We start from the raw sequence: 17,449 nt of genomic DNA, 5'->3' as shown, positions 1-17,449 counted from the left end.
GGTTGCCCGGCTAATAGGAAAATACATGATCTTATTCCCTAGCTGTCAGTGTTAGCCAGAATAGTAATACTTGCTCTAACTATATTCTTCTAGCTGCAAGGTGAATAAGTTAATGTTACATTTTGCTCACCCAGCAGCCGTACTGCCCTCGTATGCAGCCCTTGTTATTTGTCTGGCTGCCTAGCAAATAATATGACCAGCTACTTAAGCCTCCCCCACCCCCTCCCCCAGCACTGGGCAGAGATGTAACCTCATGTTGAAAGCCGCCTGTTCTGTATCTAGAGTTAAATGCATGATATAAGATTTAGATGCAAGCATCAATAGTAGTACAATTGGTACAGAACGGAGCTGTACGTACTATGATCACACCACATCCATAGGGTTCTTCACAACCTTATTAACAGGCCCTCTTTGTTTTAATTAAAGAATAGACTGTCCTTAAGAAGTATTTTATTGCTTTCTTCTTATCTTTGCTTAGATACTACTGAAAGTTGCTGAGAAATGTCAGGATATTCACAATTACATGTAAGTATAAAATGTAGTAAATATTGTTGTTCTCTCTTCAGGGGTGGAGGAGGGAGGGGGATTGGTGGGAGGCAGGAAGGAGCAGGGAAGAAAAGGGATTGGTTGAGTTTTATACGTTTACCTGTTATTCTGTATTTGCTGATTACTGTATATGTCTGGTCTATATTTATTGTGATAAAACTGTTTTTTATTTTCATCAACTGATATTTTCCATCTGGGATGTATTGTCTTCATGTCTTATTTGCAAGAGGAAGGGAGAGGCGGGGGGGGGGGGGAGAGGGGGGAGAGGGGGAGGTCCGGATCCTGGTTGTCTAAGTGACAATCAGTCTACCAGTAACTCAACTCATCCTGGCAATTTTATAATATTATTTTATGTCTGTCAGGGAAGGTATAGGTCTGAGAGGAAGCTGGTAAAGCCTTCCTTAAAGGCATTGAAGAGTCTCCCCAAACCGCGTGCCGGGCTCTGAAAAAGTTAACTTTCTGTTGCTTGCAAGTGAAGTTTTCTTCTTGTCGCTACAAAATGCAGACAGTAATGAAACGTGATACCTTGTTATCTAATTTAGCTGGACCTGAGAGGTCCATCGCTGTATCGTTTGTACACAGTGCTGTAGGTATTGACCGCAGCTGTATATGTACTGACTGTACACTAGTGTCTAATTACCGACGGTAGCAAGCTGTGTGTGTGTTTTCTGGGATCGATGGTGGTGTCTAACACTTCTGTTACACCTCATTCGTAACTAGGTCAGATTACCGGCATGAGACGTTTCTTTGTGCGCCAGTCTTCACACCCTTTTTACTTTATCCCTGTATGAATTTCAGGTTCGATCCACGTGGCCGGGTAGGGGTTGGGTGGGGAGGAGAAGAAGAAGACTTCCTTATATGGAAGTATTGTAAGAACAACTGTTGATTTTTGGTAGATACCAGAAATTACTATCAAATTTCCAACTGTGGTCCTTTTGTTAACAAACTTAAATGTACAGTAGTACACACTTCATATTTATTACCAAAGTGGGTTCGGGGGTTCCCCTTTCCTGAACATGCCAACTGTCTTAATATCTGTACCGCTTATCGTGTACGCAGTTAAACTCTCCACGCTGTACATTTCATAGGCGTTGACCATTGGGGAGAAGACTTGCATGCGTCCATCCACACCGACCATCGCAGAAGATGAAGAACTACAGACCAATGCTGACGAGACCACCAGTCTGTTAGACAAACACCATCAAAAATTTGATCAAAAATACACGGAGGACGGATTTATCATAGACAACGATGACGAAGCTGAATTTGAGTGAGTTTTAACGTTGCTTTCTTAAATGAATAATTAGTTCTTCTCATGTTGATATAGTTTTATAGTTCAGCTTTTGTGTTCAAGAAATTCCTTTCCTTGCACTAACTTACATTAAATATATTCTACATAAAGCTGTTCGCGTTGTACATGTTTAAAAGGTGTGACTTTAAAGTAGAAGTTTTTGTTTTAGTTGAGTTTGGTTAATTGTCAGATAACCATCGGATCAAATAACAATGCAGTCAGTTAGACTCAGAAGTCAAGTTTCATTTCATCCTGGAAAGAAATGCACGTAAACTCTCCAGCATTATGAGATTTTTCCAAGCTGGTTGTTGAATGAGGTTGATACAAAAACTGAGAAAGTTCGTGCTGAGAAGTGGTTTACATATTCAAATAATGTCTAGTTCTGGAAACTTGTACTTTGAGTTGTACTAGGTTCGGTAACACACAGACTCTCAAAAATAACCGCAGTACTTCTGAGAATAACCGGAGTACTTCTGAGAATAACCGTAGTACTTCTGAGAATAACCGCAGAACTTCTGAGATTAACCGTTGCTCCTTATGGAAGGATTGTAAGAACAACAGTTGATTTTTTATCCCTGCAAATAGAGGGTAAATTATGATAAATAAACACACATACAGAGTAAACCTTGAATACCGCAGTAATGTGTAATCTACTGTACAGAGTCAATGACCACAACAGATTCTCTCACTTGGACCAATGATATCCCTATGGTTTGATATGATATATAGATCATATAATGCTGTCTGTTTATATTTATATATCCTTACTGTATAGACTGGCACAGGACATAACGTAAACAGATGTCACTAAATGAGGCACAAAATTGTGTCACCCTCAAAACTTAAGCCCTCAAAACTTTGTGCCCAGTTGGCAGAGCAACAGGTGCCGTACCTTGGGTTGTAAATGAATGCATGTATGTATGTATCTATTTTAGATCCTCCTGCAAGCAGGAACTCGCGAAGAAACTTCATTGGCTTATCAAAGCCGCAAGCTGACCGAAGTCAGTCTCTTACATTCATATTTAACGTCCATGATTATGAATTGTCAATTGTCAACAACTCTTTAACTGGACGACAAACATTAATCTTGGAGTGACTCGTACTGGGGACCTGATGATCGGAAGGGGACCTTATGAATCTAAGTCATCTCGTTAAGTTCTAACCTTCCTGTTCAGTCCCAAATTAGCTTTTGAATCAAGGTTACAAACATCTAGGACAGATAGTCTGCTGCACATCACTGTTGGCCTAATTGTATATTACGAATTAGTTTCAACTCCGTGTGTGTTCATTGATGTCAATAAGTTATTCTGCATGTGTTCCAAATGAATAATTTAACTCTCATCAAGGGAAAATGAAAACCATGTTGTTAAACCACCCGGAACGGTGAAGCACATAATTTTTTATTGGAGCTTCTGTGGTTTGTCCCGATTAATTCATAATTTGATCATGTGAAAAATCTGGAGGTCTTGCAATTCATAATTCATTGATTGATTTGGGGGTGGGAGATCTGCCCTCAATTTTGAGTGCTATTGTTGTTGAACCTAGGGAACCTACTTGTCAACTGACAAAGTTGCCTTACAGTACTGTATATCCCGGCTAAGTGTTTATAATAAGGATAACAGTAGTAACAGTTCAGTAGTCCTATAAATGCAAAGTGACCTACATTTATAGCCTACTGTACATTAAGGGGCTGATAATTTCATTGTTTATTTGTGCACCCTGAACCTATAGATATCAAATAACTTACTACGTCAGGACTGTTTGACCAATTTTGATCGTAATCTAGACTTCTATCGGGGAGTAATTTTGTGTTCACCCTTTCGTGTAGCTAGCATCTTTTCTGGGTTTAGGAATATTATTTCTCATAAAAATACTGCAAATATAGTACGGTTGCAGGGTAGAGAAACTGAACCAAGGCTTATATATTTGCATAAATTTGTATTAGCAATTTGCCCATATGGCATAGGATTTTGCTGTGCTATGCTATATAGGGATAAATTTTTCCCTGTGTCTACAAACATATATAACATAATAATATATATGTGTAAACATATGTGTCAAGTTTGTCAACATATACTGTATGAGTCAATATTCTTTCTCTTCATTCTGATATCTGTTCTGATGATGCAAAATATAGATCATTTTGAAGCTACGTCTACTGAATGCTTTGCTTTAAGCTCTTTTAGCTACACATCTGCATTGTTTTATCTTTTGCCACAAAACTGTTATTGTTGTTCACATTCAGTTCTGTTAAGAAAGAGATGAATGGTACCTGAAAACATAATCTGTTTTTATATTTATTCCACCAAAATTGCACCAGGAATGATGATGTTTAGTAAAAAATGTTCAAATTATTTCATTGAACTCTTTATCTTGGATTAATTGAAGAATCATGGAAAACAATGTCATTTAAGCAAGCCATTTAATTTAAAGGATGACTTTCTGTGGAAGCTTATTCTTGATATGTCATGATCGTAGAGGGGTGGGGGTGGGGGGGGGGGAGTCCCATTTGATGCTATAGCTATTCCAGTGTTGAAGATATCCAGCTTGAAAATATGCTAAATGTTTGAAATGTTCCTTTAAGGCAAAGAAACTGTAGATGATGATATATCTGCTCCTCAGTGCAGGCCTAAATGTTAAATGTTACTCCAACATTTCATAAACCTTCTAATTAACTCAACAAAAACTGTTTTTCAAAACTTCATATCAATAACAGAGCACACCCTTGGGTGGCATTGAACACCATTTGTCCTTTGTCCAAAAAATGTGAAATGTATTGTAAACCTGTTAATGTTAGGGCATGAAAGTTCCATGTTTTCGTATAATTTGCAATTTGTGTGTTGTGTAAGGAGCAACTGACCCAGTGCTCGGTGTGTTAGACTGAGTTGTCCAGCCGTTTTAATTTACTGAGTCTCACAGAATCACACATTTCAAGGGTCATTTCTGAAAGGTTAAAAAGTGGTTAAATAAAGTTATTGTTAATCATTTCTCTCTGTTACTGGGGAACATAACATGAAAACTTACAACCATTGTTTTTTCTTCTTTTTCTGTTCTTTTTATTCACCAAACAGGGCTCCAAACATCCCCGTCGATCCTTTCTCACTACGAGTCCGTAAGCATCGATCAACGAGTCAGCTGTCCCTCGTTGACGAAGAAATGGATGAGTTCAACAAGCAGAAGAGGGGCTCCTTCTTCGTCCATTTTGAACTCTCTGAGAAGTCCAAGTACTGTTTATTCGTTTTAAATTGAAACAATAACTCCCAAGAATGTTGTTTGTTTTCTCAAATCCTCCACCATTTGAACTTAATAATGGGTTATTAAACGTGTTGAATCTCTTGTTAAAATATGATGAAACACATAATTTTCCTAAGTCTCTCCTTAAAGATACACAACTTGATTTTGAATGAATGAATTCCACATATCATAAGAAAATGTAGCAGAGAGACATGAATGCAACAAAAACAACATTTAAATTTATACGATATGTAGTAATGAGAAACTTTATCAAACAAGTGAAATGACTATGAACATAAAAACCGATCGCCCAGATTTTGATCTTTAATAAACACACATTTTGATAAATTAGTTTTAGGTAAATCAGTTCAGTTCTTACCTAACTCTTGACCAGAATTTTCTTATTTCATCATATATCAATGACAAAAGAATGGTGTATATCAGTCTTGAATATCTGGATGGTAATGGGAACAAGATTGATGAAAAGTTTTAGCTCATTTCCATCTTGAAAAAAAGTTATGGCATTGGTTGGCATCTTCACATTTAGATATTGAGAATTCTTATCTTCTGGCGTTCTCACGTTCCATGTAAATGGCCCTGACAAGATTTTAGGATTTAAATTTCATCAGTAAGCATGACCTATTAACCCATCCAGGGATAATACAGTTCCTTTTATTTACAGCACTTGAGGCGGGGAAAAAAGATTTCACAACAAAAAGAAAAGTTGCTTTAGAGTTTCACAGCACGAGAGAATTTGTGTTTTATGATCATCAAGTCTTGTTAAGATCACTTCAACACAAATTTATCTTCTTTTGCATCCTGTAGTAAATAGTTTGAACAAAATTGACTGAGTATGCATGCTGCTTTAATATATCCCAGTGGATTGGTTTGGTGACCTAATAGAGAGGAAAAAGTGCAAGTTGAAAAAATACCTGTGTTATTTCTTCAACGTAAATGTTTGATGAAAACCGCTAAATTTATGAATCAATCTAGCCACTGAATCCAGAGAAAGTGTCCCACATTTTCAATTATTCAAAGAATGCAACTGTTAAGTTATTACTAAGAAATGAAAGGAAATTTGAGGAAGTTATTCCATGAATTTTCATAGATTGATAGTTTGGAGAACGGTACCACGAAGACATATAGTGTTTAGCGATTAACAGATACACAGAAAGTCCAAATGTGATTTTCCTTCAAGTTTTAATTTGTAGAAAGTAAATGCATTCTTGCAACATTTGAAAGGAAAAAGATAGGTTGAAAATTTAACCTGCACTGACATTCAAATTTGTCAATGGTCCATTTTACTAATCCTATTTTGCCTGTAACAGTAATATACAAATATAATCGATTGTGCTTACTGTTTACCTTGTTGTTATGGAGATGAAATCCATTGTCCACCCTTTCACAAGTTTTGTTTCACTTGTTTCAACAGGAAATACTTGGAGTATTTCAAGGTAGCCTTGCTGTTTTCGATGTTCCTGGTTGTTGTGGTAATGATGCATTCTATCAACTTTTATGAAGCCTGCAGAAATCAAAGAGATTTGGAAACACGAGATAGTAGATAAGGGGGGAGTTGGTCTAAAACAATGTAGATTTTTTTTTCTCTTTTTGGCAACGGGAATGAACTATTAAATAACAGACAAGAACTTGTACTGAAATTTACGGTTACTCACAAGAACATATATTTAAGTCCTTAGCGCACATAGAGATACGTCAGGTTGGGTGAGGGTGTTCACCCCTAGAGTAGGGACAGGTTGCTGATAGGCGCTCAAGATACACACATAACTTATGTACTACGAAAACTCTCTTGAGGTAACAACGTAGATAACATTGCTGTTATGAATACATATCTCAATAGAATGTACTGATCCTTTCTGATCTACATGTACCGATTAGAGATAAATATTTTGATAGCTATGAATATATGAATAATTAATATCACTAATGGAAACCCATAGGCAATACCTTGGATGTTTGTCTCTTGATTAAGTCAGATTCTGAGGAAACAATATGATTAATTTGCAATAACTAGTCCAACCCCCGCACCCCCCCCCCACCCTTCACCTCTTTTTGGGTAAGTTAAAGCCATTTATGGACCTTTAGCACATGTTGCTTTTTGGGATAACAGTAGTAAAATTATTAAAATACAGTATCTACATTTATGACATCCTGTGTCTGTTTCAATTCCCTTGCAGGTTTTCTTCAGTATCCATGAGGAATACGAAGATGAACAAGATGTATTAGCCATCTCCAACGTTATGCCCTATTGTATCCTTTGATTTATGTTGTATTTCTTTTTTTGGGGGGGGGGGTGGGTGGGGGGAGGTGTTCTTTTTTCACTTTTCTTAGAAATAACATTTCGACTAGAGTGTAGATTCTTGTTAAGCTACATTCCACTGGCAAACCATGCTAGAACTATTTGCAGTGGTTTCAAAAATTTGGGAAGAAATATCGCCTGATGATACAGAAAGTTATTGAAAGGCAATGAGGCCTAGTCTTTTATCACTTTAACACCATCAAGGAAAGAAGGACCACAGGAAGCTATGTCTGCATGGCAAGACATAAATATTGTATTGTTTACTTATGAAAAATCATAGTATTTTAAGCATGTCTAGCATTTTAGTCACAAAAATAAAAAAATAAAATCATTTTTTAATGTTCCAGAAATTCTGAGTGTGAGGCACATACGTTGCCCAGGCAGTATGTTGAAATTATGAAAGGCCACAAGAAATAAATTTGTTAAGGCATTCCTAATCTGTGTTGTATGGTTTTGAAAAACATTGTGAACATATGCGAGCCCGAAAATAAACCGCATGTCATATAAATGTAAATGCACAAAAAAATACTGCAGCATTGTACTATGAGTTGTTAACATATACTAGTAGAAAATATACCAAATATAGACTACATACTCTGACCATATTGTGAACTTAAACTAGCAGGAAAATATACTTGCATATACTATTTGGGAACATATACTAGCATATCTAGCATTTTAGGGGTCTCTTAGTATTTATTTTAATTTGATTTTTTTTTTTTTTTTTCATCTGTTGGATGTGAATGATGATATTTTTAACCTTAATTTTGTATTGCCAGATATGAACCTAACCCACTTAGGTCAGGCACCAATTGCAAAAGTTGACATAACTGGTCCTTTTAATAAAGAATTTGACAAGCTAAGTGAGAATAACATGAGCTTCACCCTGGTCTACAACAGTGCTGAGGAGGACTTTGTTCCCATAGCAACGACATACCTGCCGCTATTGGACGACCTTCCGTCAGTGAATACAGGCGACTGGATAGACTACAGCACCAGGTTGGATCTACCAGATACAGGGTAGGATATGCAAAACAGAGTTAAATAAAGAAAGTCAGTGTATGAACAGGCACAACAAGAAGCAAATTTTATAAGCTAATTCTACGTCCATCCGTGTATGTGTGTGTAGAATAAACCTTAGCCAAGCATTTAGGTCATGGTAAGGAGTTAGAAATGCCAGTAGATGGAAAGCAGAAGGATCATATTTTTTTAGTCCGAATTAAATAATGGGCAAGAGGAGTATAATCTCCATCAACTTTGATAAATGTTGAAAGTGTTTCCTCTGAATTTATGACATCCAATTATCGCAAGATCAACAAATATCACATGACAGATCTGAGCACGTAGCTCATGGGAATCTTGAAGCAATAAGTTTATTTGTCATGATTTGAGCAAACATAATAAATAATAAAGAATATTTTATTGTCAACAAAAAAGTCCTTTTTAATAATGTGACATTCTCAGGTTTGTGCTACCTGAGACAACAAGCAGAGTAGTAAGAAATCAAACCAGTTTGTGATCATGGATTAAGGAAAATTATTGTACATTTCCAAAGAATCAATGCATATATGATTTAAGTGTTGATCAAGTCAGTATTTAAAGAGGCAAAGATGTTTCCATAGTTACAGTATCTTATTCAATCATTTTACTCTCTTTGATATTAACAGGGATGATGCAGAAGTCAGTTATGGGATGTTATTCGAGTCCACCGTCCCAGAGCTCGTCACCTTTGGTTTCTCCTACCATCCACAACCCAGTTCTTCGGATGTGGCTGTCTTGATTGGTTTCATCATATTAGTCATGGTTTATGTCCTGATCGGATTTGAGGTATATTTGCTCTCCGATCTGGATCCTCTGTCTTGACCGTTCTGAGAACTGTGTGTGTGTGTGTGTGTGTGGTGGATTAAAAAAATGAATTATTATATGTAGATATTTGTGTATATGCATAAGTTACCTCAGTGACCAGATATAGAGTCATGATATTACAGTGGGTATTAGCCAAATCAAATAATTTCACACGATTGTGCTCGTAGCGATTCTTTTGATACCACCCCTTCTTTCATCACCCATTCTAACCCTCTCCCCTACCATCGCCACCTTTTGATATGCCCCACCCCTACCTTCGATGACCTCTTATACCTATTCCTTCCCCACTACTCCCTTACCCCACTCCTCCCTTACCCCACTCCTCCCTTACCCACTCCTCCTTCATTGCATGAAGACACATAATTCTTGTATCGTTGCACACAGATGCCACATTTAAAGTTTTCTATTTAAGTTTCTAATGAACCCATCAGGTTTGAAAATTGTCACTCCTAAAGTGATAGCATTTCCAGTTTGTGGCAGCCAAGATAAATGTGTTTAAACTTACAGTAGTCAAAGACATGTTCTCCTGAAGGTGCCTTCTGTCATCATTTTCTAGCGCTCCAATAAAGAAAGAAAAATTGTGTTTTATTGAATATGACCGAGGGCACCATGGGAAGGTATGGTTCGGACTAGGTCATTAATAATAATAACAATAATAATTAACAGTTCTTATATAGCGCAACTTACAATAAAGTCTCGATGCGCTGTACTTAACCCTGGTCATTGGTAACTTGTAACACCTACACACCAAAGTGTGCACAATTCAAACAATCTCTCCTGGGGCACCACAGTGCACCACAGCCATGTGTCCCCTGGAGGAATTCCCATAGGTAGGGTGCAGCCACAAACCGGCACACGCAACTATATTTACAAGTCACCTCGCAAGTCCCCATTTATACACCTGGGTGAAGAGAGGCAATGGAGATAAAGTGCCTTGCCCAAGGACACAACGCAATGATCTGGCCAGGGCTCGAACCTGTAATCCTTAGAGCAAAAGTCCACTGCCTTAACCACTTGACCACAACGCCCTCTTTAATATGCTAATTAATATGCTAATGTGGTACTTCGTCCCCCTCTCAGCTCATTCACCGGACAGTCGCTGCGATGATAGGTGCCTTTGCCGTACTCGCTGTGCAGTCTTCATTCAACCAACGACCTACACTGGAAGGTGTCATGGAGATGGTGGATTATGAAACGCTAGCTTTATTGTGGGGAATGGTAAGAAGGATGTCGTATTGTGTAGCAGTAATCGTCACTGGTTCCAATCCACTTCTAGTCAAACTGTTCTTTTGCGCTTTTCCAGGTTTTTGTTTATGCAAAGAAAAAGGCTTGTGGGATTTGACGAAAGGTAATGGTTGAGGTCGCATTGTAGGGTGAGAGGTACGATAAAGATGTCGGTAGGGTGACCAACAAAGAGGAATTGGGAAATGCAGTTAGTATCGAGTATAGAGCAACCACCAACAGTTGCACTGATGTATAGACCTTGTTAGTTCATGCAACTTTGGGGGGGGGGGGGGCTGGGTGGGAATTATTATTTGTATTAGACATTGCCCCATAAACTGATAAATTCAGACGTTGGTTTCCAGGGTAGGAGAAAATAGATGACTGACTTTTTTTACTATTCCTTTTGTTTTAATGACTTTTGCATCTTTCCACAATGTGACCATCTATTTGCTGAGACAGTGTGAACTCCATCATGGTGCAGTTTATGCTTGTAAAGTTGTCTCATGGACCGAATTTGTAAGGAATGTTGTTTTATTAAATTGTTTTTCACCAGATGACCATCGTGGCGATATTTTCGGAGACGGGGTTCTTTGAGTGGTGCGCTCTCCAGTCTTACAAGATCGCTAAGGGTCAGATCTGGACCTTGATCACCCTACTCTGCATCTTTGCCGGGGTTGTGTCTGCTTTTCTCGATAATGTTACAACGATACTTCTCCTTACTCCAGTCACTATAAGGTATGATACCACTAGGGAGAATAATCTTGATCACCCTACTCTGTGTCTTTGCTGGGGTTGTGTCTGCATTTCTTAATAATGTTACAACGATACTTCTCCTTACCCCACTCACTATAAGATACCACTAGGGAGAATAATCTTGTTTGTGAACTAGGAGGAGTTGCACCTCCTCTACCCCCTTTCTTTCCTCCCTTCATTCCAAAGGGTCTAGCCTAGGCATGAAAGGGGATGACTTTAGGCACCAAAGGAGATGCCTTTAGGCACCAAATTACTTGTGATATACTGTAGACCGTTAAATACCACTGCTTTCGGTCCAGGTTGTATTTTCATAACACTATTAAGGTTTGAGGAATGACCCTTTAAACATCTGAGGTTTATTAATTAAAGTGACTGGACTATGTAGTCTAATACACAGAGCATTAGGTCAGTTCCTCAGATGCAACACAAAACTCAATGGGAAAACATAAGACTTCATAGCTTCAAATGACATGTTAGCAATGTAGAACAAATTTATCAAGGACAAATGATGTTTAATGTCTTTCAATATTGCTCTGTTGTTTAATATGAAGTTAATAAACATGTTTTGGTTGAGTTATAAGAATTTATAAAATAATTAATTAACATTTAGGGTTATAATGAGGAGCCTGTTTTGTCTTCCAATTTAATCGCAAAACAAACCCATTCCGGAGATATTATAGCTGACCATTTTGAAACCAGAATAGCTCTCAAATTTTTCTTTTTTCTTGGAATATATGAAAATAAAGGCTAACATTCGGCCTAAAGCTGTCCTTTAATACACATTTCTGCTTCTTGCTTGATACTGGTATTGCAATAGTGCTGCTAATTTCATGCAGTAACTCAAAAGTATGAATGTTAGATCACATAGATATAGGCCCTCACCCCACCTGACCTGTGTGTGTCCCTCTCTCTTCCCTCCTCACCCCCCCCATATAGGCCCTCACCCCACCTGTGTGTGTCCCTCTCTCTTCCCTCCTCACCCATCCCCCATATAGGCCCTCGCCCCACGTGTGTGTGTCCCTCACTCTTCCCTCCTCACCCACCCCCGCCCCTTCCATCCAAGCCTCACTGTGGTTTCTAAAGTTCTTGTATTATCCCTGATCGTGTTTTACTTATTCTCTTTCATTCAGTTTATGTGAAGTGCTACAGCTTGACCCAAGACATGTTCTGATAGCAGAAGTTCTCTTCTCCAACATCGGAGGAACTGCTACCGCCGTCGGAGATCCACCAAATGTAATCATCATATCGAATTCCGAGGTTCAAAAGGCGGTGAGTATTAAATCATTTATAGTTTTCAAAGTAACCTAAAACCCAACAACAGAGCCTCAGTTGTAGTGTCTGTATTTATCTGTCTGTGTGTCTGTCAGTCTGTCCAGTGTTGGAAAAGCAACTTGTGTGACTAGAAAGTCTAAAACTATGCTAAACTGGGCCCGCCCCCCCCCCCCCCAAAGAAAAGTACAATTGGAGTCACATTCAACTGGGATTATCGGAGGTCATACCTTGGCAAGAAACAGCTCATACAATGTTTACCTACATTTTGACAAGTTGGCTAACAGCCAACACATCTCAGTAGTTTAGAACACCATGTGTGTGTGTGTGTCTCTGCTGTTGTTTGTCAGTCAACCTTTCAAAAGAAGTCTTGCAAGATACTGTCTGACAATGTGCTTTTTTTTCTTCTTTTTTATGTCAAATTTTACCCTGGATTTTTTTTGTTTTGGTACTTTTATTTCATTTCACAGGTCAAATACTAGTAACTAATAATAAACTAATAGAACCCTGCTTTATCATTTTTCTGAACTTTAAAAAGAAAAAAAATTCTCATTAAGTATTGCAGAAACTGTGAAACTAATACCCACCAGTGGACTTTCAACCGCAATGTGTTCCCCTCTAAGAAATCTCCAACCTGTATCACTGTTGGACACTAATTAAACCATTTGGCAGATGTGTAAAATCTTCATTTTTTTATATATATTAAATAAGAAATGTGTTGTATTACATCTTATTTGTTACAAAATATCTGTGAGATTGTCCTGAAGATTGAGATTGCTCAGGGAAATGATGCAATTGATGATCAATGATAATTTCTTATTTTTGTATGATTACTTTTTTTCTTCCCTTTTTTTTTGGGGGGGGGGGTGGTGGGGTTAGCATTAGTTAATATATATGCTTTTAAACAGCTGGGTTTGAACCCAAAATATGATAGATAGAGCTTTCAGAGTTTGGCTGTACTTTTATTCATGTTGAATGTGTTGGTCAAGATAACATGCCAATGGTTACAACAAATGTGAGTGGTTGAGGGTGCATGGCACAAATACACGATGTATAACTGGTATGATTTATTGGTCTTGATGTAGAAAATGGAGGCAATGTTTGCTCAGATTAAGGTGTTGTAAATATCCAGTGGTTGTAATGAATATTTTTTGAAAAGATTTTTATCATAAAGTCAGAATATTTTGTTCACAATACAATTATTTAGTTCACTTATTATGTTTTGTCATTTCAGGGAATAACCTTTACCAAGTTTACACTTCACATGAGTATTGGCATTATATTCTGCATGTTTGCCGGCTATTTCTTGTTGCGACTTTTGTATCGAAAGAGAAAACTGGAACAGCAAGACCCACCATCAATCAGAGGTGAGACATCTCAGTTCAAGACAGTAGTTGCAATATGATCATCATCATCATCATCATCATCATCATCATCATCATCATCATCATCATCATCATCATCATCATCATCATCATCATCATCATCATCATCATCATCATCATCATCATCATCATCATCATCATCATCATCATCATCATCATCATCATCATCATCATCATCATCATCATCATCATCATCATCATCATCATCATCATCATCATCATCATCATCATCATCATCATCATCATCATCATCATCATCATCATCATCATCATCATCATCATCATCATCATCATCATCATTATTATTATTATCAAAGGAGGTCATGACCATAAAGTATTGTTGACTCATTATCAATACATTCAGCACAGCAATCTTGTAACCATTGCATTAGACACTCTAACATTGTTTGGCAGGGTGTTTCTTCTCTTGACAAATAAAACAGTTTTGATCCTGCTCTCTTAGGTCACTGTCCATAATACCTTTTTCCCCTTCCAAAACCTCTCCCCCCATTCCCAAACCCCTCCCCAACCCCTTCTGTCTGCTTTCCACCCTCTCATACAGTGGTCTATTGACACTCCATTAATTCTTTCATCTATTTATTTTACAGCTATGAAGCAAGAAATTGAAGTTTGGAGACGTTCAGCTTCTCGCATCATGGTGGTATCTCGAGAGGAGAGTACCGTGAAGGCTTTGCTCATGCAGAAAGTATATCAGCTTGAAAATACACTCAATAACTTACAGTACGAACAAAGGTGATCCACTCGTAATATGATAAATGTAAACTTAAATGTCAGCCACTGCTGCTCAAACCTCAACATGGATTTTGTTACCACCCTTTTCTCCTTGGGAACACATTTAAGAATTTCATCATCACTTGTTACTCTTAATGTCAGTTACTGCTGCTCAAACCTCAACATGGATTCTGTTGCCACCTTTTACCCTTGGGAACACATTTAAGAATTTCATCATCACATGTTACACTTAATGTCAGTTACTGCTGCTCAAACCTCAACATGGATTCTGTTGCCACCTTTTCTCCTTGGGAACACATTTAAGAATTTCATCATCACTTGTTACACTTAATGTCAGTTACTGCTGCTCAAACCTCAACATGGATTCTGTTGCCACCTTTTACCCTTGGGAACACATTTAAGAATTTCATCATCACATGTTACACTTAATGTCAGTTACTGCTGCTCAAACCTCAACATGGATTCTGTTGCCACCTTTTCTCCTTGGGAACACATTTAAGAATTTCATCATCACTTGTTACACTTAATGTCAGTTACTGCTGCTCAAACCTCAACATGGATTTTGTTGCCACCCTTTTCTCCTTGGGAACACATTTAATAATTTATCATCATTTGTTACACTTAATGTCAGTTACTGCTGCTCAAACCTCAACATGGATTTTGTTGCCACCCTTTTCTCCTTGGGAACACATTTAATAATTTATCATCATTTGTTACACTTAATGTCAGTTACTGCTGCTCAAACCTCAACATGGATTCTGTTGCCACCCTTTTCTCCTTGGGAACACATTTAAGAATTTCATCATCACTTGTTACTCTTAATGTCAGTTACTGCTGCTCAAACCTCAACATGGATTCTGTTGCCACCTTTTACCCTTGGGAACACATTTAAGAATTTCATCATCACATGTTACACTTAATGTCAGTTACTGCTGCTCAAACCTCAACATGGATTCTGTTGCCACCTTTTCTCCTTGGGAACACATTTAAGAATTTCATCATCACTTGTTACACTTAATGTCAGTTACTGCTGCTCAAACCTCAACATGGATTCTGTTGCCACCTTTTACCCTTGGGAACACATTTAAGAATTTCATCATCACTTGTTAAACTTAATGTCAGTTACTGCTGCTCAAACCTCAACATGGATTCTGTTGCCACCCTTTACCCTTGGGAACACATTTAATAATTTATCATCACTTGTTAAACTTAATGTCAGTTACTGCTGCTCAAACCTCAACATGGATTCTGTTGCCACCTTTTACCCTTGGGAACACATTTAATAATTTATCATCACTTGTTACACTTAATGTCAGTTACTGCTGCTCAAACCTCAACATGGATTCTGTTGCCACCTTTTACCCTTGGGAACACATTTAAGAATTTCATCATCACTTGTTAAACTTAATGTCAGTTACTGCTGCTCAAACCTCAACATGGATTCTGTTGCCACCTTTTACCCTTGGGAACACATTTAAGAATTTCATCATCACTTGTTAAACTTAATGTCAGTTACTGCTGCTCAAACCTCAACATGGATTCTGTTGCCACCTTTTACCCTTGGGAACACATTTAATAATTTATCATCACTTGTTAAACTTAATGTCAGTTACTGCTGCTCAAACCTCAACATGGATTCTGTTGCCACCTTTTACCCTTGGGAACACATTTAATAATTTATCATCATTTGTTACACTTAATGTCAGTTACTGCTGCTCAAACCTCAACATGGATTCTGTTGCCACCTTTTACCCTTGGGAACACATTTAAGAATTTCATCATCACTTGTTAAACTTAATGTCAGTTACTGCTGCTCAAACCTCAACATGGATTCTGTTGCCACCCTTTACCCTTGGGAACACATTTAATAATTTATCATCACTTGTTACACTTAATGTCAGTTACTGCTGCTCAAACCTCAACATGGATTCTGTTGCCACCTTTTACCCTTGGGAACACATTTAAGAATTTCATCATCACTTGTTACACTTAATGTCAGTTACTGCTGCTCAAACCTCAACATGGATTCTGTTGCCACCTTTTACCCTTGGGAACACATTTAAGAATTTCATCATCACTTGTTAAACTTAATGTCAGTTACTGCTGCTCAAACCTCAACATGGATTCTGTTGCCACCTTTTACCCTTGGGAACACATTTAAGAATTTATCATCACTTGTTACACTTAATGTCAGTTACTGCTGCTCAAACCTCAACATGGATTCTGTTGCCACCTTTTACCCTTGGGAACACATTTAATAATTTATCATCATTTGTTACACTTAATGTCAGTTACTGCTGCTCAAACCTCAACATGGATTCTGTTGCCACCTTTTACCCTTGGGAACACATTTAATAATTTATCATCATTTGTTACACTTAATGTCAGTTACTGCTGCTCAAACCTCAACATGGATTCTGTTGCCACCTTTTCTCCTTGGGAACACATTTAATAATTTATCATCATTTGTTACACTTAATGTCAGTTACTGCTGCTCAAACCTCAACATGGATTCTGTTGCCACCTTTTACCCTTGGGAACACATTTAATAATTTATCATCACTTGTTAAACTTAATGTCAGTTACTGCTGCTCAAACCTCAACATGGATTCTGTTGCCACCTTTTACCCTTGGGAACACATTTAAGAATTTCATCATCACTTGTTAAACTTAATGTCAGTTACTGCTGCTCAAACCTCAACATGGATTCTGTTGCCACCCTTTACCCTTGGGAACACATTTAAGAATTTATCATCACTTGTTAAACTTAATGTCAGTTACTGCTGCTCAAACCTCAACATGGATTTTGTT

General features: G+C 37.8%; 1 protein-coding gene across 4 annotated transcripts in view; it reads left to right on the top strand.

Annotated features, from left to right (window-relative positions):
- Positions 1-17,449, top strand: part of LOC139979973 (P protein-like) — a 40,037-nt gene that overhangs the window by 10,933 nt on the left and 11,655 nt on the right. For all 4 annotated transcript variants that reach the window (XM_071991257.1, XM_071991259.1, XM_071991256.1 and 1 more), the window contains 12 exons: positions 479-525; positions 1,635-1,816; positions 4,909-5,061; positions 6,504-6,561; positions 7,267-7,339; positions 8,168-8,408; positions 9,056-9,215; positions 10,335-10,472; positions 11,032-11,213; positions 12,362-12,500; positions 13,735-13,867; positions 14,494-14,638. In XM_071991257.1, coding sequence (XP_071847358.1) covers positions 502-525; positions 1,635-1,816; positions 4,909-5,061; positions 6,504-6,561; positions 7,267-7,339; positions 8,168-8,408; positions 9,056-9,215; positions 10,335-10,472; positions 11,032-11,213; positions 12,362-12,500; positions 13,735-13,867; positions 14,494-14,638 — 1,628 coding nt within the window. In that variant the 5' untranslated portion in view covers positions 479-501. The remainder of the gene's footprint in view (positions 1-478; positions 526-1,634; positions 1,817-4,908; positions 5,062-6,503; positions 6,562-7,266; positions 7,340-8,167; positions 8,409-9,055; positions 9,216-10,334; positions 10,473-11,031; positions 11,214-12,361; positions 12,501-13,734; positions 13,868-14,493; positions 14,639-17,449) is intronic.

Source organism: Apostichopus japonicus, chromosome 14 (assembly GCF_037975245.1).
Source record: "Apostichopus japonicus isolate 1M-3 chromosome 14, ASM3797524v1, whole genome shotgun sequence".
Lineage (NCBI taxonomy): Eukaryota > Metazoa > Echinodermata > Holothuroidea > Aspidochirotida > Stichopodidae > Apostichopus > Apostichopus japonicus.
The sequence above is the reverse complement of the archived record's forward strand: the minus strand, read 5'-3'. Positions and strand labels throughout refer to the sequence as shown.